This window comes from Monodon monoceros, unplaced genomic scaffold (assembly GCF_005190385.1).
Source record: "Monodon monoceros isolate NGI ecotype Baffin Bay Population unplaced genomic scaffold, NGI_Narwhal_1 Super_Scaffold_18, whole genome shotgun sequence".
NCBI classification, from domain to species: domain Eukaryota; kingdom Metazoa; phylum Chordata; class Mammalia; order Artiodactyla; family Monodontidae; genus Monodon; species Monodon monoceros.
The window spans coordinates 143177795-143204107 of NW_021703774.1; the positions used below are offsets into that span (position 1 = coordinate 143177795).

General features: G+C 42.1%; 1 protein-coding gene across 5 annotated transcripts in view; it reads right to left on the minus strand.

Moving 5' to 3' along the window:
• MAST2 (microtubule associated serine/threonine kinase 2) overlaps positions 1-26313 on the minus strand; it is a 192540-nt gene that overhangs the window by 21811 nt on the left and 144416 nt on the right. For 4 of the 5 annotated variants that reach the window (XM_029229653.1, XM_029229652.1, XM_029229651.1 and 1 more), the window contains exons 6-9: positions 10015-10090; positions 4809-4887; positions 2297-2451; positions 315-390 (exon numbers count right to left, since the gene is read on the minus strand). In XM_029229653.1, the coding sequence (XP_029085486.1) occupies positions 315-390; positions 2297-2451; positions 4809-4887; positions 10015-10090 (386 nt within the window). Of the gene's footprint in view, positions 1-314; positions 391-505; positions 1128-2296; positions 2452-4808; positions 4888-10014; positions 10091-26313 lie in introns of those variants that run through there. The other variant, XM_029229654.1, reaches the window with a different exon arrangement.

Genomic DNA, 26313 nt, shown 5'->3' on the forward strand with positions numbered 1-26313 from the left:
GGTCTCTGCTCTTTCCTTCCCACTAATATACAGTGGGATATGTTTTCGACATTTCCCTCTGGATACCCATTTCTCTGGGGAGTGGAGAAATAGAGGCTCTGCAAGTACGATCCCCAAACTCAAAGTCCTCTGCTGCCTTCCTCTTCTCCAGCAGCCTGAAAGCCCTCATGCTTGTGTCCTCCTCCTCCTGGCGCCTCCCTGATCTCCTTCCAGATTGCCTCTGGCGACTCCCCCACCCCCAGTCTTCCCACTGGGGCTGGCTGGAGGTGGCATCCTCAGAGGCGTTACCAGTCTCCTTTAAGCTGGATCCTTACCTTGGGGAATCTTTCCTTGTACACATGATTCATCATTATTATTTCACTGTCAAAGGAAACTGGTGACCGTCCAGGACTAAATAAGAAGGAAACAACTGTGTTACTTTAGTGCCAGGGAACCTTCAAGGAGAACGATGCCCATTCCCAGAGCCCGTGCCCACCCACTCTCTGCAGCACCCACACACTCCCACCTTAAGGAGTGCTGAGTTCCAGAGCCTTTCTTATTCCTGGAGCTGCCAGCACTGTTCAGCTCAAAAGTGTGCCATCTGGAGCTAGACTACCTTCCTGTAAGAGGCCTGGCCTTCACAAAGACTTCTGCCAGGGCCTGAAAAGGCCTAGACAGGAGGAGACCACTCTTGAGGCCACTGGTGGTTCTTCTAGGATCACTTCCTCCAGAACAGGACTCTCTGGGTCTTCTTTGCTTTGGCCAGTGGGGTTGGGCATACCCCAGCATGTTCTAGGAATCAAATCAAATCAAACCACCACCAAAACAACCAAAGGAAGACAGTGTATACCTGTATCTTTTCTAAACAAGCTGCATCCAATGGGGCTAACTTAGCTCTCACCTTGAGGATGAATGAGGCCAGTCCAGCCAGCCCGTAGTGAATTATAAACCTGGGTCATCTAAATCTTCCCCTTTGGCCCATGTGTGATTACATCCTCTTAAAGGATTCAGAGTTTGAGCCATACAACTGAATGGCTATTTGGGTCCTGCCCAGTTTGGTGCCCGACATGTGATCCCAGCTGAGCTATGTTCAGAACCGTTCTTTTCTGCCTTTCCTCCCTACAGTAGGCCATGGTCTGCCTGCTACATTAATGCACATTACCCAGCTTTTTAAGAGTAATCCTCAGGGATTTCCCAGAGGTACTGTAGTCCTCTCAGTCTCAAATGGCCTAAAAGGTGCCCGTCTCTGTGTGGAGTGTGAAGAGCACCAAGATTCAGACGTTCCTCTGTATGAGACAAAGAAACACACTGGGCTCCACACTTCACACTCCCTCATTTGTATGTCTGACCCTTTGCACTGCGGTCCCAGTCATTATTCTCACCAATCTGAACTTGAACCAGTCTTTGTGGTCTGGCTCAGCTCACTGGCACTTGCAGTGCCAACATGACCTGAGGGGATTCTTTCTGGAAGGCACTGCTCCTCTGGGCCTCCACCCTGAACATGTGAACCAACTTCTTATTTCCCAGGGACCCTGGAAATCTGAGCTCGATCACTTAAAGCCATGATCATTTTATTCTCCACCCTCTCCCTTAACCTGGAATTCTGGCACAGATTTACCCCCTAATGCCAAAGAGAAGAGCTGATTTAATCTATGGAATACACAGATAAATCAGCTGTTAAGGTTTGTTTGGTTTGATGAGCCCAGGTGATTCAGGGAAATGAGACAGATTTAGATGGGCATTTAGTTCTGCTTCTGCAATGGGCTTCTTCCCCGAGTCAGCCACAAGTGTCCTCAGAAGGAACTTTTTTAATTGGCCTAGTTTATATATGCTGGGCCTCTGGGTTCTGCGGCCAGGTAACCATCAGAATGGATGATACTATTACTCTCCTTTTACTGAATGGAGTCCAAAGTACATTTCTACTGCCAACTACTTTCAAAGGGAAAAAGAGGGACCCCTTGACAGCATCTTCAGGCACCTCTTGTGATGGTGAGTTGAGCTGTACCCAATACCAAAGGGCTTGAGCTTCATGGCACTTGACTCATTGAGCTGTGCCTATGTGCTAGGCCAGGGGTTGGCAAACTACGGCCCGCAGACCAAATCTGGCCCGCTGGCTGCTTTTATAAATAAAGTTTACATAATGTCTGTGGATGATTCTGCACAGCAGCAGAGTAAGTAGCTGCCAGAGACGATATGGCCTACAAAGTGTGAATTATTTACTACCTTGCCCTTTATGGAATAAGTTTGTTGACTCCTAGGCTGTGCAGACAAGCTGAACTCCATGGGCACCAGGGCAGTGGGTGGAGAGCACCCTCACCTGAGGCTGCGGGAGCGGGGCCGCAGGGCCGGGGACTGCCGTCCTTCTTCATCGGGTACACTCTCTGTGCTGAAATGCTTCGTCAGAAAGTGCAGCTCATCGGCTGTAGGCTGGAAGGGCAACTGGTGCAGCTTTTCCTGCGAGGAGCATGATGACTAGAGGGGACAACATTTTTAAAAAGCATTAAAGACATGTCTAAGGCAGTCTAGAAGTGGAGAAGGACTGAAAGTGGTCAGTGGCTCCCCAGTCAACGTAAACCTGAAGTCAGCCCACAGCCAGCATGCTTTCCCTTGCTCCCTTGAGTCTCCACTGTGCGTGATCCCGTTCATCTCTATCCTTCAGAGCTCTCAGTTCTGATGAAGCCATGATACTATTGTCCTTCATGAGCCTTGCAGGGGGCCAGACCCAGACATTCATGAGGTGTGACAGCTCCCCAACTACCTAGGGAGCCTCTTTAGGTGGCAAAAAGCAGATTCTTCCACGTGGACCCTTTGCCCTCAGTGAAGCTTCTGGCTAGTTAGAATGGCAAGTAATTAATAAATCATGCTTCCTGGCTTATTAGGAAATGTTCTAGGTATGCCCAGCCTACAAATGACATCCCCATAAGTTTTGCCTTCTACAACACCTTGGGAGAGCCCCAGGATGGCTCAGCAATGTTTCCTTTAGGCTGTTACCCAGAGGGCAACTGGCTTCGCTGCAGCTGTGAAGGCTTTGCCCAGGCTCTAGGGACACCAATAGGCAAGAAAATCCAGCAGGGAAGAAAATTATTTTTAGATCTAGAACCCAAAGATTAGACTTGACCTGAAAACAATTAAGAATTCTAAACATGGCCCAACGATTGAGATTCCAGAATCACAAGAGACAATTTGAGGGAGTGAGCTGTGCTATTACAGGCATCCCACCAATGCAGCCATTCCCGTGGCGGCCCTGGTCGGCACCTGGATCAGTGAACTCCTGCCCTTACCTGACAAGACTGGCTACAGCAGCAGCAAATCTAACACTATTGGCTCAATTTCTGTTCACCAACTGATGAAGGATCTGGGGTTAAATGTCTAAATTCACTTACACTCAAAGCTGCAGTACCACACCAAGAAAACCGTTGCCACACGTAAGCCTTAATACCAAGTGAGAAATCAAAAATTTTTTTGACTTACAGTGCACACTTCTCTCATGGAATCCTATAACACATAAAGTTGTAAACAGCTAGTGGGAGGTTTTCATGAGGCTCTGTCTTGGTCACATTTTTATAAATGATTTGGATAGAAGTTGCAAAAAGTATTCTCACCCAACTGCAACTAACACGAAGCAAAATTGGTATTTTAAGGTATTCCAATAAAATAAGCTGGATCAATGGGTTGAGTCTATTAAAACTTATTGAACAGGAATATATATATAATAAATACATGACTCTCACTGTGGGTCTCAAAAATCACCTGTTTGAGTAAAGGATTATGGGGAAGGGATATTTACTAGGGAAAGATCTGAAACTAAACAGCTGCCAAAAGACCAGTGAGATCTTTGGATTAATTTAAGAGTAAAATCTAGGACTTTCCTGGTGGTCCAGTGGTTAAGACTCCGTGCTTTCACTGCAGGGGGCACGGGTTTGATCCCAGGTTGGGGAACTAAGATCCCACATGCAGCACAGAGCGGCCAAAAAAATAATAATAAAAATTTTTTAAAAAGAGTAATATCTAGGTCAAGGGAGGAAATGATAACTTCTTTTACCTGCTTGGGATTTATGAATACAAACTGAGCTGAGAAGACCTGAAGAATGGTGGAAGACGTGGAGAAACGGGTCATCCAGTCTGTGGCCTACAAAGCCTAAAATATGCGCCCTTTACAGAACGTGTCTGCCAACTTGTCATCCTGGCTTCAATTAAATGTTGCTCAATGAGGAAGACTCATTTTAGGGTCAATTGTGCATGGTGGCAGTTAGGACATTTGTTGTGTTTTAGGCTAAAATCTTCTCTAAAAGAGACATAACTAGAAGTTTTAGAGACAGGCCCAATATATTTTTTTTTTTGCTGATATACAATCAAACTTGAATATCAAATCACATTCATCCTTCCCTTCTTTTTTGAAAGGAAAAGGTGAAAAAGTTGGAGGAGGGTCTACCAGGCCTTTGTGACATGGTGGGGGGTGGTGTTATTTGCTCTTGGTTGCAGTTCTACAAATAAAATAGGGGAGCAAGGGAACCGTGCTTAGGAGTGCCTGTGCCTGGCCTCACGGGCAAAGCAAAAGTCCATCCTCAAGCCCTCTTCTGACTCCACTAGGAATAACTGACGCTCAGAAACATGCTGGTTAATTCTTTCCAAAGGCATTTAATGGATCTGACTATGGCTGTTAAAGGCCACCAGACCTCTGTCCCTCTCAGCCTCATCCCAAGCAACCTTTTTGAGTTGGGCTTTGGAGAAAAAGTTGAGAACCACTTTGCAACACTGTAGGGAGCAATACCTGTAGGGAAGTATTTCCTCAGGGTGAAGGAGGTACGGCCACAGATTTGGCTACTTACTGAGACAGTGGAGCTAGGAGTGTTGGTTCCATAGCCTGAAGAAGGCAAAGAGGCCAAAGACCAGCGCCGTCCATCAGTCCTATGTAAGAAAAGAATGTTAGGCAGTTTCTACCGAACCCCACCCTGAGCCCAGGACCTGCCTGTCTTTCCATCAGGTGTTTTGGGGCAGTTGATTCATTGGTAGGCTCTTTCTTGTCTCAAGACAGTACTGCTCAGTCCAGCACACGCTTTCATATCTCTTTCCTACATGGGGCCTATTGTTGTGTGTTTTCCACTGCAAAGACAGACATCTCTGACTATAAAGGAGTCCATAACTTTAAATAAGAATATCTGTTATGCAATACTATGGTTTTGGAATAAAAGTCTTTACACTCTCAACTTATTCACTTTTAGCAGTGACAGAGAAGCAATGACAGAGGACTGCAGCTAAAGGCATCATCACAAGGAGAGAACTACCACTGAAATGCTAGTTCCTTTTTTGAAGGCTCCATGAGAAGGGTCCTTTGGTGTTCCCCAGGCCACTGGGTTGATAACCAGGAAGAAGCGAAACTACCACCTGGGTCTGAGTATGAATCAATAGATTGCAAACAGTCAAAGGCTACCCAGGACCCATTAGGACTCATAAGTCCAACCTTTGAGAATGTTTGCCAAAGAGTGACAGCAACCTTATGAAAGAAGAGTGAAGTGGCATAGCTTGGCCATATATGAGACTTTGGGGCAGGCTTCCAGCTGCTCTTTAGAGGATGTGCTCTGAAGCTCTCATCACAGAGAACCACAGTTATCTGCTTTGCTTTAGAGAAGAAAGATCAAGCAAGTATCTGGTTTGAAGCTTTTATAACATGGACAAGTGATTCTTTCCTGGACTACAGATGTGTTGTAACACAAATGTTCTTTCTTGTGGAGCTTAGGGGTACAGTCTGGTTGAAGTTATAGAAAAACTTCTTTGATGTGACCCACAGAACCTAAGAACGTTAGCAGTGGAGGACCTTTAGAAGTTAAGTTCAATACTCTCAACCTTCAGAGAAAACATTAAGACCCAGAGATCTGGATGAATTGTTCCAGGCTCCACAGTTAAAGGTGGGTGCAGGGAGGCACGGAGAGGAAGAAAGAAAAAAAGGAATCAATCTTGCCAGGGCTTCTCTTTTGGAAGCACTCCTCTCCACCCCCACCAATACCAGGCAGCTTTTCCTACTATGTTCTGTAAGGGGACAGCCGGGGGTTCCATGCCACATGCACATGACTCAAACTTCATGCCACCCAGGCAGCCGGTCCTGCTGGAACCTAGTCTCTGAGGCAAAGAAATGTCCAGGAGGCTGCTCAAACATGATATTCTCTCTGATCTCTCTTTTGGGTCCTGAGAGCTCTACACAAGGAAGCAAGTCAATTCCAGGAAAACAGAGCTCAGCAAAGATGGGACTAGTCTAACTCAGGGAGGCATTTCCCAAACCCTTGTCAGACACACTTCTCCACAGGTGATTTTTCTTCCTTCATAAGGAAATGGGAACCAACTGCATGGCAGCCATTTTTCTGTAAACTGAAGAGCAGGGACCACCAGAGTCAGAAATGCCACTACAGGATGCCTCCATTTCCTCTGCCTGGTCATCCCACTGGGTGACTGAGGAAAGTTGTGGGAATGAGGGAGACGTGTTCCTATGCTCAGAAGCTTGGAGGTAAATATTTAGCAAATCCTGCCTTCTAAACATATGAGCACGGAGCCTTGGTTCCAGCAGGTAGAGGGGGCTCCGTTAGGGCCTCTTTGATAGAAATGAAAGGCCAAATGTTCATACCCACAGTCAGAGAAGACTCATCACAGCCAGTTCTCACCAAGCATGAAACCACAAACCATACTGTCTGGCCATGCATAGCAGTTTCCCAGCCCCTCTCCCCATCACATCCGCTATTACCTGTCTGCTCTGTGGCCATGGCTGTAGTGAAAAGACATACATTAAAATGAGAATCAAAGGGAACCAGAGAGACTGCTCTGTTTGACACCTGACATTTGGTCTAGCTTGGCAGAGACAAACCTTTTGTTTACGAATGTATGTAAGTTAGTAGTGAAATTGGGTCTATCCCTAGAGTTTCATTAAATCTGCCTTTTGTGTGATATTCCAAACTAACGTGATGCTATAAAGCTCATGCCCAACTTCAGTGATAGGAAGCACAATTCCTGAGTACCTTGTTTCGCAGGGTTGAAGTCTTCCTCCCCTCCCCCACCAATACCTAGCTACTTTTCCTACTATGTCTGGTAAGGGGACAGCCCGGGGTTCTGTCTTCCACACATACGACTCAAACTTCAGGCCACCTAGCACAGACCCGTGTAGATCTCAGTGGTAATACCAGGTCCCAAAGCCCCCGGCTGATCCTACTCCTAAAGCCCAAGGAATGATGCAGACACAGGACACCAATGCAACATGCTATTCCCTCTGCATGGACTGGTCTACACACCTGCATCCTCACTCCCAACATGGCAGGCTCCCTCTTACCCTTCAGGTTGGCTTAAAAGTCACTCCTTCCAAGAGGCCTTACATGACCACCCAGTACAGACTCTCCAGCCTCATTCCCTTCCTACTCTTTTAGGCAGCATCATGTTCTTTCCCTTCACGGTGCTTATCACAGGTTATAGCAATATATTTGTTAGCTTGCTTGTTCGTTATTCTTCCCCACCACTCATTCAATCAATAAGCACCGATTGAGTGCTTACTATATACTAGCAGACATATTTTCAACATATTAAGGCATCTCTATTAAAGGTGCTTTGATTCTGGTTGAGAGGAAGCAGAAAACAAATAAGAAACTACAGTCAGCCCTCCTTATCCATGGGTTCTGTATCTGTAGATTCAACCAACAGTGAATCAAAAATATTCAAGGGAAAAAAAATCCAGAAAGTTCCACAAAGCCAAACTTGAATGTGCTCCATGCCAGCAACTATTCACACTGTATTTAAAACTATTTACATATCATTTACATTGTATTAGCTATTATAAGTAATCTAGAGATGATTTAAAGTATACAAGAGGATGTGCATAGGTTATATGCAAATACTATGCCATTTTAGATAAGGGATTTAAACATCTGTAGACTTTGGTATCCACCAGGGTCCTGGAACCAATCCCCTCTGGATACCGAGGGGAGACTGTATCAGGCATTGAAAAGTACTAGTTTGAAAATAAAACTGGATGGTTTGCTAGAGAATGATAAGGGGGCTCCTTTATATTGTATGGTGAGGGAAGACCTCTCTGGGGAGTTGACATTTAAGATGAGAAATGAAAGACAAGAAGGAGTTAACTAAGCGAAGAACTGAGGGAACAGCATTCCCTCAAAGGGAACAACAAGTGCACAGACTCTACTAAGTCTACTAAGTCTCTATAGTGTTAGGGCTCTGTCTGGTTCCCACTATATAACTAAGTACACAGCATGTGCCTGGGCTTACCGGGTACTCAGTAAATATTTATTGAATGAATGGGAAATGACTCAATGCCATTTACAGAGAACGGTCACAGGTCCTACTGTCCCAGCTCAGACCTAATCTGAGGCTAGAGTTCAAACACAATCAAGGCAGGAAGTCTGAGATAAGTTAGACTTTCAGCTGGGCTGGAAAGCAAATGCATCCATCCATTATATACCTATACTGTAAGTGTTCCTATCTGGATCCTTAGTTAACTAACGAAGTTACACAGGGTAGGAGAGGTGAGTCCATGGAACAAACTCTGACAATACTTGCTTTGAATAAGGCAATTGGGTCAGGAGGGGCACCCAAGTCAGCCATCAAACTTTTCCCAACCCGTCCACGACCTCTTCAGCTGCATAGAATCCTGGAGAGGAAGGGGGTGGATTTCTTCTAGGTTGCCATTTTAACAGTGAGTTAATGCTGTTAAATTAGGAATCTGTTCTTTTTCTGTTATCTCTTTTAAAAAAGTAGTCTGAGTACTACTACTACTACTACTCTGATCTCAAGATGTATATATCATTCTCCAACCATTAGAGGCTCCAAATCTGGAGCCATGATTTTTCTGGAGGTCTTAATACCAAAGACTGACTCCAACCAAGAATATTTTTAAAAATAAAAATAAAAAATAAAGTCAAAGAACGTGAACGCTGCCAAGAAAGAACTTTAGAGATGTTCTGAAAAGTAAATAATTTGTGTAAGAAGTCTTGGGGGACTTCCCTGGTGATGCAGTGGTTAAGAATCCGCCTGCCAATGCAGGGGACACAGGTTCGAGCCCTGGTCTGGGAAGATCCCACATGCCGTGGAGCAACTAAGTCCGTGCGCCACAACTACTGAGCCTGCACTCCAGAGCCCACGAACCACAACTACTGAGCCCGCGTGACACAGCTACTGAAGCCTGTGCGCCTAGAGCCCATGCTCCTCAACAAGAGAAGCCACCGCAATGAGAAGCCCACGCACCAGAACGAAGAGTAGCCCCCACTCACCGCAACTAGAGAAAGTCCACATGCAGCAGTGAAGACCCAACACAGCCAAAAATAAACAAATAAATAAATGTATTTAAAAAAAAAAAAAAAAAAGAAGAAGCCTTGGTATATGGATTGACTCATGTCAATAAGCTCATTACTTCTCCAGAGGCCAGGTGATACCCTGGCAATGGGCTGAGCTGTCAGGATTGCTACCATGGGCCAGGGATAAGTTGATATCATTTCCAGAAATAAGTGAAATGTGAGGAATACAAGCACGGCTCTGCAACACACCAAATCTTTCTAAATTCATGGGAGGATAAGTGAAGATCTGTGAGTCTCTTTATCCCCAAGGAGGGAGGCATAAATGGCCTCTTCTAGCTCCCTGGAACTACCTGAGTTAGAGGAATAAGGGTATAACTTTGGGTCCTCCTGGGAGAAGAACCCATTTTCTCATTGATCACTCTAGGACAGCTTTCAGTCAAGAGTATAATGTTTTCGAACATACCCTCAGGAAACCAGGGGCTTGTGCTTAAGATTATAAAATAAATTCACTTCTAATATCTACTTGCCCATTTGAACATTCAAACACAAATACCTACGGTGTTTGGAAAGCAAAGCTCGAACAAGACGTTTATGACCTGGGCGAGGAAAGCAGGAAAGGAATTTTGATGGCTGGTAGACCAAGGTAACACACTTGGAAGGGCAGTGCCTCAAAGGAGGAAGCTGACATTTAACTGACATTCATGCAAATGCCACACATGTTAGTCACAGAGGAGTTTTTCTATCAACTTACCTACGGGCAGGAACAAAGGAAAAGTGAGCAGGTGCATTTGGAGAGAAATTCCGGGGGCTGTCCAAAGGACTGTTACCTGTGGACAAGGAAAGTAAAAGAAATCCTCTGTGAGGTTTGCTTCTGAGGAGGGTTGAGATGATAATAACCTTCAGGGAAGAAATCAGCCCCTAGCATAGGCAATTAGCATTATATGGTTATTTTTCCAGGTCCACCATTAGTTTAGTGATTCTCTCTTTGCAAAAACTAGCAGCCCAGAGGTTTCTCCCTTGTTCCCAAGTTGCCTATAACCATCTATGCTTCTCAGACATCTGTTTTAGATCTAGCATCAACCTGCCCTCCTTGGAACGCCTCAGGTTCCAATCTGCCTATTCAAGTTAACCCAACTTTCCAAAGGCTTGAACTCATTCAGTAGAGATAGCACGGCCAAACGCTCCCACTTCTCAAAGGGCAACGGGACTCCTGGCCTGAAAGTCTCTTGCACATATATCTCTGCACACTGCATCCAAGGGGCTAACCCAGAAATATGTGTGCTTAAGCGAAAATGAAGTTCTCAGGAGAGCAGTGCTCCTTAAACAGTCCATACACAAGGCCCCCAAGTCTGCAAAGCATGCCCAACCCCTTCACAGTGTAGGAATTATCTCTATCCCTTTATTAGTTTTCACATGTTCCTTATAACTTGTAAACTTATAGCTCAGAAGCTTTGAACAAAACTGTGTGCTTACCTTAGCGCGATGACCACAATTCTCAAACCTAAGCCTGCCATACTTCTTTGGTCTAACTTCCAGCTGGGGGCTGGTATTTAGGAGGAACTGTCAACATGTCCCTACCCAAAAATCATGTTGAAGTAAGCACCATACTCTGTGATGTGCTAACCACTCTGCCAGTCCCTGCCCACCTCCCCACTTCTGTGCTCACCTCTATGAACCAACACTGGCTATGAGGAACTGCTATCCAGGGACCTGGTAGTTCACCATGCCCTGGCTTTTTCTTGGGCAGTTTATTTCCTGTATAGGGTATGACTGTTCCAAGGTGCCACGAAGCTGCCCAAGTGTTTCTCATTATCTCCATTCAGCAGGTGTGGATAGCACTTGCCTTTCTGTACTGATCTTGGAAAAACCAGCCTCTCAAACAATGCCCCCCTACCCTATGCAGCACCTCTATATCAATTATATAAAGGCACTCTCTTTAGGAGAACTAGTGAAGAAAAGGCATTTTCAGCTTCCACTCATCCCCTTGACTGGGATCCCCAATGAGGTGTACAACCTTATGTTCTCAACCTAGTACCAGCTCTGGGTTTCCCATGTGTCTAGGGCTATCTCCTACAATCTATCCCACTTCCTGGCTGGCACATGCCACCAGGATGTGAGAAAAGTGATTTGGAAAAACTGTTTCCTTAGGCAGGACTTAAAAAGATCAGGCCTCCTCAGAATTATCAAGGTCTTAAAAAAAAAATCCCTATTCTTTTAAAATAGTGTCATCTCAGAGATTAAAAAGTATCTTCAGTTTGATCCATGACATGTAAAACTAGATGCCCTTTGTTGGTTCCCAAAACCACCCAGCTAGGGCTTCCCTGGTGGCGCAGTGGTTGAGAGTCCGCCTGCCGATGCAGGGGACACAGGTTCGTGCCCCCGTCCGGGAAGATCCCACATGCCGCGGAGCGGCTGGGCCCGTGAGCCACGGCTGCTGGGCCTGTGCGTCCGGAGCCTGTGCTCCGCAACGGGAGAGGCCACAACAGTGAGAGGTCCGCGTACCGCAAAAAAAAACCAAAACAACCACCCATCAAGGAAATCGCCGGACATGAGTATCCTACAAACAATGACCAGCCTTCCAAGGACCAGGTGTGGTGATGGTTATCGGGAAGAACATGAATCTTCCAGGTGCTCACAGTAAAGCTAGGGATTCACAGAACACACATATGTCAGAAATAACTAACAGTAAGAGGAAAAAAAGCTGTAAACAACAACAACAATAATAAAAACCAGCACATCACTGAGCTGTGAGACAACTTCAAGCAGACTAATAATCCTTAAAGGAGAAGAGAGTGGGGGAGCAGAAAAACATATTTGAAGAAATAATTGCTGACAGTTTTCCAAATTTGGTGGAAAAAAACTATAAACCCACATATCTAAGAATCTCCAAGAACCCTGAGAGAAAGAGGAAGAAAACTATACCAAAGCACATGATAATCATATTGCTCAAAACTCATGATAAAAAGAAAAATCTTAGAAGCAGCTGGGAGGTGGATGGGGGGTAAGAAAGACATGTTATATACAGAGAAACAAAGATAAGGATTATAGCAGACTTCTCATTGAAAACAATGCATGAAGGCAATGGAACAACATCTTTAAATTAATGAAAAAAAACATAAATCCTACCAACCTAGAATTCTATACCAGCTATTGTGTAATAAAGAATCTGGTGGCGTTTGTCCCCAGTTCCCAGGAATGTGCCTCTAAATCTTTGCAATTTCCCAAGTGATGGGAGTGTCTTTGTTATTTATGGTGAGGCCAGACAGTTTATGCAAATGAGATGACCAATCATGTGACTAGAGGGCTGGGGCTTTAAGCCATCTGATATTACTCTGACCTCCAGGGAATGGAGGGGCGCTAGAGACTGAGTTCAATCACATAGCCAATGAATCAATCAATCACACCTACATAATGAAACCCCAATAAGCACTCTGGACACCAAAGCTTTGATGAGTTTCCTGGTTAATAATACTCTGCGTACTGTTACACATCAGCGTGCCAGGGGGATTGATGCATCTAGACTTCATGGAGAGAAGGCACTAGAAGCTTCACACGTGGGACCCTCTCAGGCCTCACCTTATAAGTCTCTTTTTTTGGCTGATTCTTTTATTTATTTATTTATTTGGCTGCATTGGGTCTTAGTTGCGTGCGCAGGCGCTTTGTTGTGGCACAGAGGCTCAGTAGTTGTAGTACGCGGCCTCTCCAGTTGTGGTGCGTGGGCCCCAGAGTGCACGGGCTCAGTAGCTGTGGCACGTGGGCTCTCCAGTTGTGGTGAGCAGGCTCTAGAGCATGCTGGCTTAGTTGCCCTGTGGCATATGGGATCTTAGTTCCCTGACCAGGGATCAAATACATGTCCCCTGCATTGGAAGGTGGATTCTTAACCACTGAACCACTGGGGAAGTCCCTGGCTGGTTCTTAATGTACCCTTTTTGCTATAATAAAACTGTATTTGTAAGTACAGTGCTTTCCTGAGTTCTGTAAGTCATTCTAGCAAATTATTAAACCTGAGGAGGTAGTGGGAATCCTTGAATTTGTATCCAATTGGTCAGAATTATGGGTGGCCTGGGAATCACCAAGCATGGATGTCTAAAGTAATGATAGTTTTGTGGAAGACTGTGCCCATAACCTGAGAAGTCTCGCCTAATTCTGAGCAGTTAGTTTCAGAAGTCATTGCACCAGTGAAAATATTTTTAAAATACTGTTAAAAAACAAAGGTGAAATAAAGATATTTTCAGATAAAAAAGCCAAATGAAATCCTCAACAGAAGACTGCACTACAAGAAATATTTTTAAAATTTCCTTTAGGCAGAAGGAAAATAATACCAGGAGGAAATATAGATCTACACAAAAGAATGAAGAGCACTGGAAAAGTTAGCTACATGGGAAAATATGTAAGTTTTTTTCTTATTATTTAAATGTCTTTTAAATATAATAACGTTTAAACAAAAATAATAAGGTGGTGTAAGGTTTGGAACATATATGAAAGTAAAAAGGTTTAAGATAATAATATAAAGGCTGGGAGGTGAAAATGGAATAGTACTATTCTTACGCTATATGTGAAATGGTTTAGTATGGTGATAAAGATATATACTATAAGTGCTAATCCAACCACTAAATAACAAAGAGTTATAGCTCACAGGCCAATAAAGGATATGAAATGGAATAAAAGACACTAAACCCCAAATAAGAGAGAAAAAGAGCAAAGAAGAGAAAACAGATTGTACAATTAGAAAACAAATAGGAAGGTGACAGATTTAAACCAAACCATATCAACAACAATAGTAAGTAAATGTAAATAGTCTAAAAGCCCCAATTAAAAGACAGAGATTGTAAGACTGGATTAAAAGAAGAAAGAACTTATTAAAGAAAGTATCAATATTCATAATCATTCAAAAAAGAAAAGATCAGCCTCAGATATTTCACTGATAAATTTGACCAAACACTTAAGGAAAAAATACCAAACAACAGCAGAATATACATTATTTTCAAGTGAACATGGAACATGTACTAAGAAAGATCATATTCTGGTCCATAAAACAAGATCCAATAAATTTAAAAGAATTCAAGACATATAAAGTATGTTCTCTGACCACAATGAAATTTAATTAGAAATCAGTAACAGAAAGACCTTTGGAAAATCTCCAAATATTTGGAAACTAAACAACACACTTCTGAATAATTTGTGGGTCAAAGCAGAAACGAAAAGGGAAATTAGAAAAGTATTTTAAACTAAATAAAAATGAAAACATATCATATCAGTTAAAGCAGTTCCATAGCAGGAAAATTATATCACTAAATACCGGTATTAGAAAAGAATGACTCAATTCAGTGACCTCAGCTTCTATCTTATGAAATTAGAAAAAGAGCAAATGAAACCCAGAATAAAGGAAAGCACAAAGATAACTGAAGAAATCAATTAAAAAACAAAGAAAAACAATAGAGAAAATTAGCAAAACCATATACAGATCTTTTAAGATCAATAAACTATAGACATATTGATCAGGAAAAAAAGAGAGAAGACACAAAATACTGACATCAGGAATGAAAGAGGTGACATCCTACAGATTGTACAGAGATCAGAAGAACAATCAGGCAAGATTATGAACAAGCTTATGTCAATTAATTTGACAACTTAGATGGAATTGAAATTTTTATTAAAGATACAAACCACCAAAGCTCATTCAGAAATAGATTACCTGAACAGCCCTGTATCTATTAAAGAAATTAAATTTATTCTTTAGAACCTTCCCACGAAGAAAACTCCAGGCCAAGATGGCTTCACTGGAGAATTCTACCAAACATTTAAGGAAGAAATAATAACAATTCTACACAAACTCTTCCAGAAAACTGAGAAGGGAATCCTTCCCAACTCATTGTATGAAGTTACCATTACTCTTAATACTAAAACCAGCCAAAGATGAATATATTGTACATTCTCAACAATATTTCAACAAATAAAATCCAACAATATATTAAAAGGATAATACATTATGACCAAGTAGGGTTTATCCCAGGAATACAAGTTGGTTTAAAATATGAAAAAATCAATGAATAAACCCACCATAATAATAGGTTAAAAAAGAAAAACCGTAATATCATTGCATTAGACACATTAAAAGCATTTGACAAAAATCCAACAACCATCTTTCATAAAAGCTTTCTCCAAACTAGGAATAGAAGGAAACATTCTTAAATTGATAAAAGGCATCTATGACAAACCCATAACTAACATTTCCTTAATGGTGAAGACAAATGGTCTAGGGTCGGAAACAAGGTAAGGATGTCCATGCTCACTATTTCCATTCAAAACTGTACTGGAGGATCTAGTGAGTGAAATAGGCGATAAAGAGAAATTTTAAAAAGCATCCAGATCAGAAAGGAAGAAAAAAAATTTATTTATTCATAGACAACATGATCGTCTATGTACAAAATCTGACAGGATCTACAATAAAGTTACTTATAATAAGCAAGTTTAGCAAGGCTACAGGATATAAGATCAATATACAAAACTCTACTATATTTCTATATACTAGCAACAATCAGAAATTGAAAATAAAAGCAATACCATTTACTGCATTAAAAATATGGAATGCTTAAGAGGTAAACTTGACAAAAGATGTACAAGAGCTATACAAAACAGTGTTAAGAGAAATTAAAGACAGCCTAACTAAATGGGGAAATAGCCCATGAGTAAGAAGAGTCAATATTAAGAAGTCAGTTCTCCCCTAACTGATCTACACGTTTAGAATAATCAGAATCCCAACTGCCTTAAAAAAAAAAAAAAAAAAAAAAAGACTAAAGAACAGTTTTAGGTTCACAGCAAAACTGAGCCAAAAGTACAGAGATTTTCCATATATCCCCTGCCCTCACTCATGCACAACCTTCCCCACCAGTTGCCTTTTGGATAAGCTGCTTTTAAAATTCACATGGAAATGCAAAGGACAAGAAGCCAGACAAAAAAAAGAATACATACTATGTGATTCCACTTAGATAAAAATTCTACAAAATTCATACTAATCTATAAGTGACAGAAAGCAGATCAGTGGTTGCCTGGAGATGGAGGGAATTAAACTTTTAGACATGATGGATATATTCACTATTTTCATGTTGGTGATAGTTTCACAGATGTATAAGTATGTCAAAAGTTATCAAAATGTATGCCTTAAAACAAATATTTTTAAAATTAAAATTAATTTTATTCATGTTATACAACTTTTTGTTTTTTTAAAAAAAGTACAGTGTGACTGAAGATGGTTCATATTTTTAGAAATCTTAGGTCTTTTGCAGTTTGGTTTTTAAATTTAGATTTTGTGATTGGTTTTATTATAGGTGGAAAATAAACCTCACAGACATGTAGCTCCCAATGAAAGTAGTACATTATTGGCTCTGTTTATTAGATCATTTCAAGTCTATTCAAAGGGTGATAAAGCTTTCTTCTGTCTTCTGTGCTGTCAAGCAGTTTTTCTTGGAAACTAATGGAAATATTTAATAATTTTTTAAAAGTTTATTTATTTATGGCTGCATTGGGTCTTTGTTGCTGCACGCGGGCTTTCTCTAGTTGCAGTGAACGGGGAATACTCTTTGTTGTGGTGTGCGGGCTTCTCATTGCGGTGGTTTCCCTTGTGGCGGAACATGGGCCCTAGAGCATGGGGGCTTCAGGAGTTGCGGTGCATGGGCTCAGTAGTTGCAGTGCACAGGCTCTAGGGCACGCAGGCTTCAGTATTGTGGCATGGGCTCAGTAGTTGTGGTGCACGGGCTTAGCTCCTCCGCAGCATGTGGAATCTTCCCGGACCAGGGGTGGAACCCGTGTACCTGGCGATGGCAGGCGGATTCTTAACTGCTGTGCCACCAGGGAAGTCCCTATAATGTTTTTTTTTAATTTTTAACAAATAGGTTCAAAATCTATTGAACTTTTCATTTGGAAGATAAAAAATATTCTATTTCCAATATTTTTTAAAAAGTGGCAGATTTACCTGTTTCAATAGGTGGCATCATTTTTGTCAATAAAATCACATATAGATGGGAACATTTCAAAACACCCATTTTCAAAATGCTCTCTCTGTGGCACAAACTTCTTTCAAACTGTAGCTACTTTTTCACTCATTGTTAAAATGTCACCTTCACCCTGAAGGGATAGGAGTATTTGCCGCCCCTCACCCCGCAAATATCTCCTAGTCAGCATATTACAACCAGTAAATTTCCTTCTTATACAAACTTTCCAAAAGTCCCTCCACACCGTTCTACAAGATATTGTAAAAATTCACCTGTAAGCTGCAATATGTTGCAGTCTGCTGAAGGGAAATGAGTGACCGAGGGGGTACAGTGGAACACCACTCTTTGTTCATGATATGCTACATACAATTTATGACACAGTCTGACAAATGGATCTAATGAGGGTACCAGTGTTGATCTATACCTAAGTACTAGTAAAGCCTAATTTAATCCTCATTTTTCATGATAAAAAATAAGTAAAAGTCAGTCCCTGGTGGTGCAGAGGTTAAGAATCCGCCTGCCAATGCAGGGGACACAGGTTCGAGCCCTGGTCCGGGAAGATCCCACATGCCGCGGAGCAACTAAGCCTGTGAGCCGCAACTACTGAGCCTGTGCTCTAGAGTCCATGAGCCACAACTACTGAGCCCATGCACCACAGCTACTGAAGCCCGTGAGCCTAGAGCCCATGCTCTGCAACAGGAGAGGTCACCACAATGAGAAGCCCTTGTACCGCAATGAAGAGAAGCCCCGGCTCGCTGCAACTAGAGAAAGCCCAGGCACAGCAATGAAGACCCAACGCAGCCAAAAATAAATTAATTAATTAATAAAATTTAAAAAAAAAGAAAAGTAAAAGTTTTTATATTTTTCCCCCATACCCAAGGGGATCACCTTTAGAGAACCACTTCGATGAATGCTGCTATTCGAAAATTCTAAGCAGTAGAATGACAGGTACACAGTGATATATCACAAAAAATGTGCAGCTTCAAAATTTTGACTGGGGCTTCCCTGGTGGCACAGTGGTTGAGAGTCTGCCTGCCGATGCAGGGGACACGGGTTCGTGCCCCGGTCTGGGAAGATCCCACATGCCGCGGAGCGGCTGGACCCGTAAGCCACGGCCACTGAGCCTGCGCGTCCGGAGCCTGTGCTCCACAGCGGGAGAGGCCACAACAGTGAGAGGCCCGCATAATGCAAAAAAAAAAAAAAAAATTTAGACTGGACTCAGTAGAAAGAGAAAAGGAATTAAGGGGTTTCTTCAATAAGTCAAATGATAGATGATTAAGGCCTCCATAAAGCCAAAGTCGGACCGTATTCACCCAGAGTTAGTTTGCAACAGCTTCTATATCAAAGGCTTTTTCTGAGTTTTAAACTATGTCCTCTTTCTCCTCTGCTTGCTTATTTTTTTTTAAATTTATGATTTATTTATTTTATTTTTGGCTGCATTGGGTCTTTGTTGCTGCGTGCAGGCTTTTCTCTAGTTGCAGCGAGCGGGGGCTCCTCTTCGTTGCGGTGCGCTGGCTTCTCATTGTGGTAGCTTCTCTTGCTGTGAAGCATGGGCTCTAGGCACGTGGGCTTCAGTAGTTGTGGCACACAGGCTCTAGAGTGCAGGCTCAGTAATTGTGGCTCATGGGCTTAGTTGCTCCGCGGCATGTGGGATCTTCCTGTACCAGGGCTCAAACCCGTGTCCCCTGCATTGGCAGGCGGATTCTTAACCACTGAGCCACCAGAGAAGTCCCTGCTTGCCTGTTTTTGAACCCCTGATGGCATTTACCAGAATTAAGGGCACCATATGGTACATCTTTATTCCAGTGTCAATGAAGTACTTATTAATTTATCAGTTACTAAGGTTTATACATTTGTTCGTTAGAACATTTTAGAGTTGGTTCACAATTCAACATCTTATATACCAAATACTGCCAACATCACAGAAAGGAAATGGCTTGCAAGTTATGGGGGTAGTTGCCAGACACAGTCCAAAACAGATCTCTGTGTACGTGATTGTAATCTTTGGCAAAAAGCATCTATGGTTCAGGGGTAAATAACAATGGATTCCTACCACCTGGAAGCTGATGAAATAATAAACAGATTATAACAAGCATTCCTCCCAACTGGCCAGGCTCCAATACACTTTCCAAAAAAGGTACTACTCTGACACTAACTGGGTGTACTGCAATTCCATTCTGACACCAACCACACACAGCACAGACCCAACAGGTTTAGGGCAAAGTCTTTAACGAGACTGCCTCACTTCCTATACCAGCCATAAATCTTGGGAGGAGGGAGGTGCCTGTACTTCTGACCCACTGACTATAAATTTGGAGGTTTCCTTGCCTTCCTTGCCTTCCCCCAGCTGCAATAATTCACTAGAACAACTCACAGAACTCAGAAAGTATTATATTTACTATTACAAATTTAGTTTAGAGGATGTACACAGGTGAAGTCAGGGAAGGAATGCAGAACTCCTGTGTCCTCTCCTTGTGGAACCTGGGTACGTCCCCCTTCCAGCACATAAATGTGTTCACCAACCAGGAAGCTCTACTCAGAGCTTTGGTATCTACAGTTTTCAATGGAGTTTCACTACACAGGCATAATTGATTAAATCACGGGCTACACAATTGAACTCAATCTCCAGCTCCTTCCCCTCCCCATGAGGTTGGTCTGGACCAAAGTCCCAACTTTCTAATCATATGGTTGGTTTTCCTGATGACCAGCCACCATCCTGAAGCTATCTAGGGGGCTACCCTGAGTTACCTCATTGGCATAACAAAGACACTCTATCACTCAGGAAATTCCAAGGTTTTTAGAAGCTCCATGCCAGGAACCTGGGATAAAAACTGTAGAAATTGTTTATTATACAGGTGCTAAGGCCTAAAAAGTTTGTGCTACCTTACTGTGTTTTCTCTACTTCTCCAATATTCATTTTGCCAAACAGCCAAAAATTACTAATACGAAGATTGTGACAGAATAAAATCAATAATTTGAATTGGTCTTCTTTTGAGGGAAGATCAAGATATTAGACTGTTAACATTTGAAGAAAATATTTAAATTGACCCTTCTTACTGAATTACATTCACAGTTCTGGCTCCAGAAAAAGAAAACACAACACGGCATTGAGAAGAACTTTTCCTTAAAAACAACCAGAAATGCCTCAACAGGACAAAAAATTGATGGAAAATCCAGCAGCCCAGAAAGCAGGCTTTTTCAACTTTACCAAGCAGTTTAGCAGTTGGAGAAAATAGTCAAAGACAAGTAATCATCCATCCCAGCAAAACAAGTTATAATAAAACATATAAACAAACAACTGGGAGCTGTCACCTACAAACCGGCACTTGCCATCTACCTCTACAAGGATCAAATTGGCTGATGCAGCTGCTGACCATCAACACTCCCTGAAAGGAGTTCAGGGTGGAGATCAGGAATGAGGCACTCTGTGCTCTAGGGAAAACTGGCAGAACAGGTTTTCAGTTGGTTAGATATTTTCAGGAGAAGATTTTATGAACCCAATTCTTGCATCTACTCGTATCTAGAAAAGCACTAAAATCCTTCATGGTGACGTCTGCTCCTCGTAACTAACAGTAACCTTCACGAGACTAGCAGAAACCTTCTGCAAAAATATGTGCTTGATTGCATGTACTCACCCTTTAACAAAATCACATATACACTGACCTTCCCCCCACCTCTTTGGAGAAGTTTCTTGGAGCTATCTGAAATGCTGTCTCCAAGGCCATAGTCCTCATTTTGCCCCAAATAAAACTTAACTCACAACTCTCATGTTGTGCATTTTTTTCAGCTGACAGTCAGTTGACCTTGAACTAGTTGTTTCATTTATACAATTTAGCTAGTTATAAAGTAATATAATTATATAGCAAGCACCTGTATAAATACCATCCAGGTTAACAATGCCATCTTCCAAAATCCCTCTACATAATCCTTCCAGTCAAAACCCCTCCCCATCCCGACTAAAGGGAAACATTACCCTGACTTTTACGGCAATCATTTCCTTATAGCTTTACCAACTAAATATGCAGCTCTAAATACTTGAGTTTAGTTTTTCTCAATTTAAAAAACTGATATGTAGGGAATTCCCTAGTGGTCCAGTGATTAGGCTCTGCACTTCCACTGCTGGCCCGGGTTCAATCCCTGTTCGGGGAATTAAGATCCCACAAGCCACGTGGAGTGGCCAAAAAAAAAGAGATAAGTCACATATCATAAAATTCACCCTTTTAAAGTGCACAGTGTAGCAGTTTTAGTATATTCACAAAGCTGTGCAACCATCACCACTATCTACTTCCAGAACATTTTTTATCACTCAAAAAAGAAACTGTACCTGTTGATAGTCACTCCTGATTCTGCTCTCCCCCAAGACTCTGGCAACCACTAATCTACGTTCTGTTCCTATGGAATTGCCTACCCTGGACATTTCATAGAAATGGAATCATACAATATGTGACCTTTTGTGCTCTAGTCTGTCTATTTTTAAACTTTACTTAAGAAAATGCCGAACTGTTTTTGCAAAATGGATGTGCCAATTTATAGTTCCACCAGTGATGCTTAAGAGTTCCCACTGTTTCATATACTTATCTATACTTTGTTCTGTCATTTTAATTTAAGCCATGTTTGACAGTAATATAATGGCATTTCATTGTGATTTTATTTTGCATTTCCATAATTACTAATGAGATTAAAGTATCTTTTCACATACTTATTGGCTATTTGGATTGCTTCTGTGAACTGCCTGTTCAAGTCCCTTGGCCATTTTTCAATCATACTATCTTTTTATTTTATTGATTTGCTGGAGTCCTTTAAATGTTCTGAATCCAAGCCCTTTGTCAATTTTAAGCGTCATAATTATCTTCTCTCAGTTTGTGGCTTGCCTTTTCATGGTACCTTTTGGTGACTAAAAATTCTAATGTATTCAAATGTATTACCTTTTTCCTTTATGTCCTTTACAAAAAATTCCCTTTATGTATTTCCAATTCCCTTTATGTCCTTTTAAAAAAATGAAGATGTTCTACTGCATACCTTCTAAAAGTTTAGTGTTTTGGCCTTCACATTTAAATCTACAATTCACGTATATGAAATCGTCATGTGTATACTTTAAATATCTTACCATTTTATTTATCAATTATACCTTACTGAAGCTGAAAAAAAAAACTACAGTTCACCTAGAACTGATTTTTGTGAAGTAAGAACTAATTCTTTCAATTTCTCCATATGAACATCCAACTGTCCCAGTGTCACCTCTGTCATAAATCAAGTGTCCATATATGTATGGATTTGTTTCTGGGATCTTCTTTCTCCGTTCCCTAAATATATTCTTCTCTTCAATACTGCTTATTTAAGTTAAGGGTATCATCACTCATTAATCACCCAAACAGGAAATCTGGAGACAATCAGTTCTAAACCTTGCTGATTTGATCTCATAAATTTTCCCATATTCATATATTTTCTCCATTTCTAATACTTCCTTACACCTTGACAATGGCCAGGGCCTCTTAACTGGTCTTCTAAATGCCAGCATATCTTTACTTTTGTACTCCCAAGCACCCTGGACATACATTTAGTATAGCCTTTAACAAATTAGGTGAAACTTGACTGTCCCCTGTGGACACAGCTCTCCTTGCAGCTCTCTCAAGTAATGACTGTTTGCTTTCACACACCCCTTTGTATACCACTGGGCCGAAATATGGAGTAGGTATCCTGCTAGCTCCTCATGTTTTCTTCCAGGCACTCTCCAGCTCTACTTCTCTCTCCTGAAATCAAGACTAATATATTGATTGGCCCATACCAGTGTCTAAAAGGCAGTTCAAACTTAATATATTTAAGGGTTCCAAGGATCAGAGGTCCTGGAATCAAATGATTGGTTTTCAGGGGATGAGGTTTCTAGATGGCACAAGGTAGAAAGACTGGGTTAGTGCTTGGAGAGCAGGAAAAATGAAACTAAAGTTATAGAGACAGGGTCTAAAGTATAGGTATTGGGCATATGTGACCAAGGAAGTATGGAGGAGAAGCTCACTGGAAGACAGGAGCTCAAAGAACTGAAAGTCCTAAGAACTGAAAAGATCCTCAACATAAGTGTACTGAAACTATCAAGAATAACAGAGGAGTTAGAACTGAAGAGTAATAGTGAGTCAAGAACTAAGATATTTACAGCTGCAATGATGGGTAGTGAGTGATATAATTTAATGGCATAAGATTCAAAGTATTAGGGCATTAGGAAGAAGAGACAGAGAATAATGAAAAGACAAGGCCCAATGGTAGGAGGTCATGGGAGCAGTAAGAGCTAACACTTCAGAGGGCTGCAGACAGTCAGTGTTCTAACCCTTCCCTTTTCCCCAGGATTTCATTAGAACAAGATTGATGGACTATGAATTCCAGAAGGTACATTGGAAGAGTTTCAAGAGTCAGAGAGGGATGAGAAAAAGGGTCAGAGCAGGGAATGTTCAGAGATTTATAGCAGCTAGGAGTATAGGAGACAGAAGGGGCAAATACCTGGGGGTTCCTGTGGTGACTGACAGGGATAAGGGATAATGAAATTAGCCCTAGTGGATTCAAGACTGATAAGAGGTGAGGAGGCTGCAAGTGTTAGGGAGTAAAGAGGAGTGGATTACTGGGGACTGCTCTTGACCCTGGATGATAGGGGCTGAAGGCTTAAGAAAGACACACTTTTAGTCCCATTACACTAGTTTAAAATCAGATGATATGTAACAAACATCATATAAACATGCATGCCCACTGACCTGTTAATCTTATTCTGAAAATATGACTCAGCAAGTTCACGCCTACATATAATTTTTAGATAGTCTTTATACATATATACAAAAAGAACATAAGGAAGGATGTTTGTTGCAACATTGACCATAACAGTGAAAAATTGAAAACAATCTAAATGTCTGTGCTAGTTACCAATTTAATACCTCTCAACTCCAAATTCATCCTTTAATACCTGCTCTGCCACAGAGGAGAGAATTCCTTTAGGTACTTCCTTTATAGTGAACATAATATTAAACTTTCCCAGTAGAGGGTGCTGGAGGGACACTGTAGAAGGAAGAGGCTCTGGGTGCAGTCCCAGCAACTGCGCCTTCAGTCAGTAGTGTGGCTCAGTAGTGTGGCAGTGAGGACAGGCAGGGGTGCTCTGACCTAGTCACATGCTCGCAACCTGGCATCGCTGACCTGACCTGGCAATCACCTTTCCACAGCCCTCCCTGCAAGGACACTGTATGCCCCAGGCATGCCCACACTAGTGCCCTGACTCCCTCTGTTTGCCTGGTCCACTCCCTGCACCCCAGGGTTTGTCTTCCATGTTGTTCCTGAGGGATATAATATGCACTATGCCTCCCACTCTCTGTGCAGGCCTGGATACTGGCTGCCATGCTAGTGCTCCGGAGGGCTGCTTTGCTGATTGCTCAGCGGCTATGGACCAGCTCTGGCCTTTTATTGTCATAGTTTATAATTCTATTCAACTTCACCTGTTTAAATCATTGTGTGGTTTCTGTCTCCTGATTAGGCCCAGACTAATATAATGTCCATCAATAAAAAAATTAATATGTAATTTTTGTATGGTTATATAATGGAATACTCTATAGGCAATAAAAATAAAAGAACTAACTTTCCATGTATGGTCTGGCACGTTAGGGGTTTAGAGGTTGCTGCTTCATCCTAACAAGTAAAAAGCTGAACAAATCAAACAAACAACTCTTCTCTTCTGTCAGAGAAGTGAAGTCCCAGGGCAAACCACTGCCCCTAAAATGAGAGAGAGAGACAGGCAGATACAGAGTATCACAACTTAACACAGCAGAAACCCCTGTTGGTTCCTCCCCGGGAACCAGTGCCAAGGTAGGAAAACCTGAACTGTAATTGATGAACTGCTAGAGGCTCAGTGTGCATAACTTTGAGAGTTAAAAACTCCCAGGGGATGCAGTCACAGAGGGGTCCCCACACTATTTTGAGTTTTACCTACAAGAGTCCTACCAGGTTCTCACAGTGAAGATCTGAGAAAAATCCCCTCGAGCTTCCAGCAGGGGAAGGGGTAAAGGAACCATTTCAAAATAGGCCAGAGCATTCTGTTCTTCTTACCAAGGTTTGTTCACAGGAGAAACTATTTTTACCAGAGCTTAGCCTTCTGAGGTTTGATCAGAGCCTAACCTACCTGGTAGAGGGGAAATATCTAACTCCAGCACCCTCCAGCCATACCCTATCTAAGGTTGGGAGAGAACTAAGAAGCACTGGTGAAGTTCACAGTTTAAGGGCACAGGCTCACCAAAAGACTGAGGACTACAGAACACTTCCCCTCTCCCGACACCTTACTATTACATTACTAAAGGCCTATTTATAGTGATTCCTTTTATTCCTTTTACATCAGGTTTGCTTTTCAACCAAAAATTACAAGGCACTCTAAAAGGCAAAAAACACAGTCTGAAGAGACTGAACAAGCATCAGAACCAGAGTCAGATATGATAGGAATGTGGGAATTATCAGAACAAGAATTTTTTTAAAACTATGATTAATATGCTAAGGGCTTTAAAAATAAATAAATAAATAAACAAGTTTATTTGTTTTTGGCTGCGTTGGGTCTTCATTGCTACATGCAGGCTTTCTCTAGTTGTGGCGAGCGCGGGCTGCTCTTCGTTGCAGTGAGTGGGGGTTACTCTTTGTTGCGGTGCATGTGCTGCTTCTCATTGCGGTGGCTTCTCTTGTTGCAAAGCACGGGCTCTAGGTGTGCGGGCTTCAGTAGCTGTGGCACGCGGGCTCAGTAGTTGTGGCTCGTGGGCTCTAGAGCTCAAGCTCAGTAGTTGTGGCGCATGGGCTTAGTTGCTCCACGGCATGTGGGATCTTTCCAGACAAGGGATCAAACTCATGTTCCCTACATTGGCAGGCGGATTCTTAACCACTGCACCACCAGGGAAGTCCTTATGCTAAGGGCTTTAATGGAAAAAGTAGACAACAAGAAGGACACATGTATAATATAATCAGAGAGATGGAAATTCTAAGAAAGAATCAGAAATGCTAGATGTCAAAAACACTGTAACAGAATTAAGAATGCCTTTGAAAGGCTCATTAGT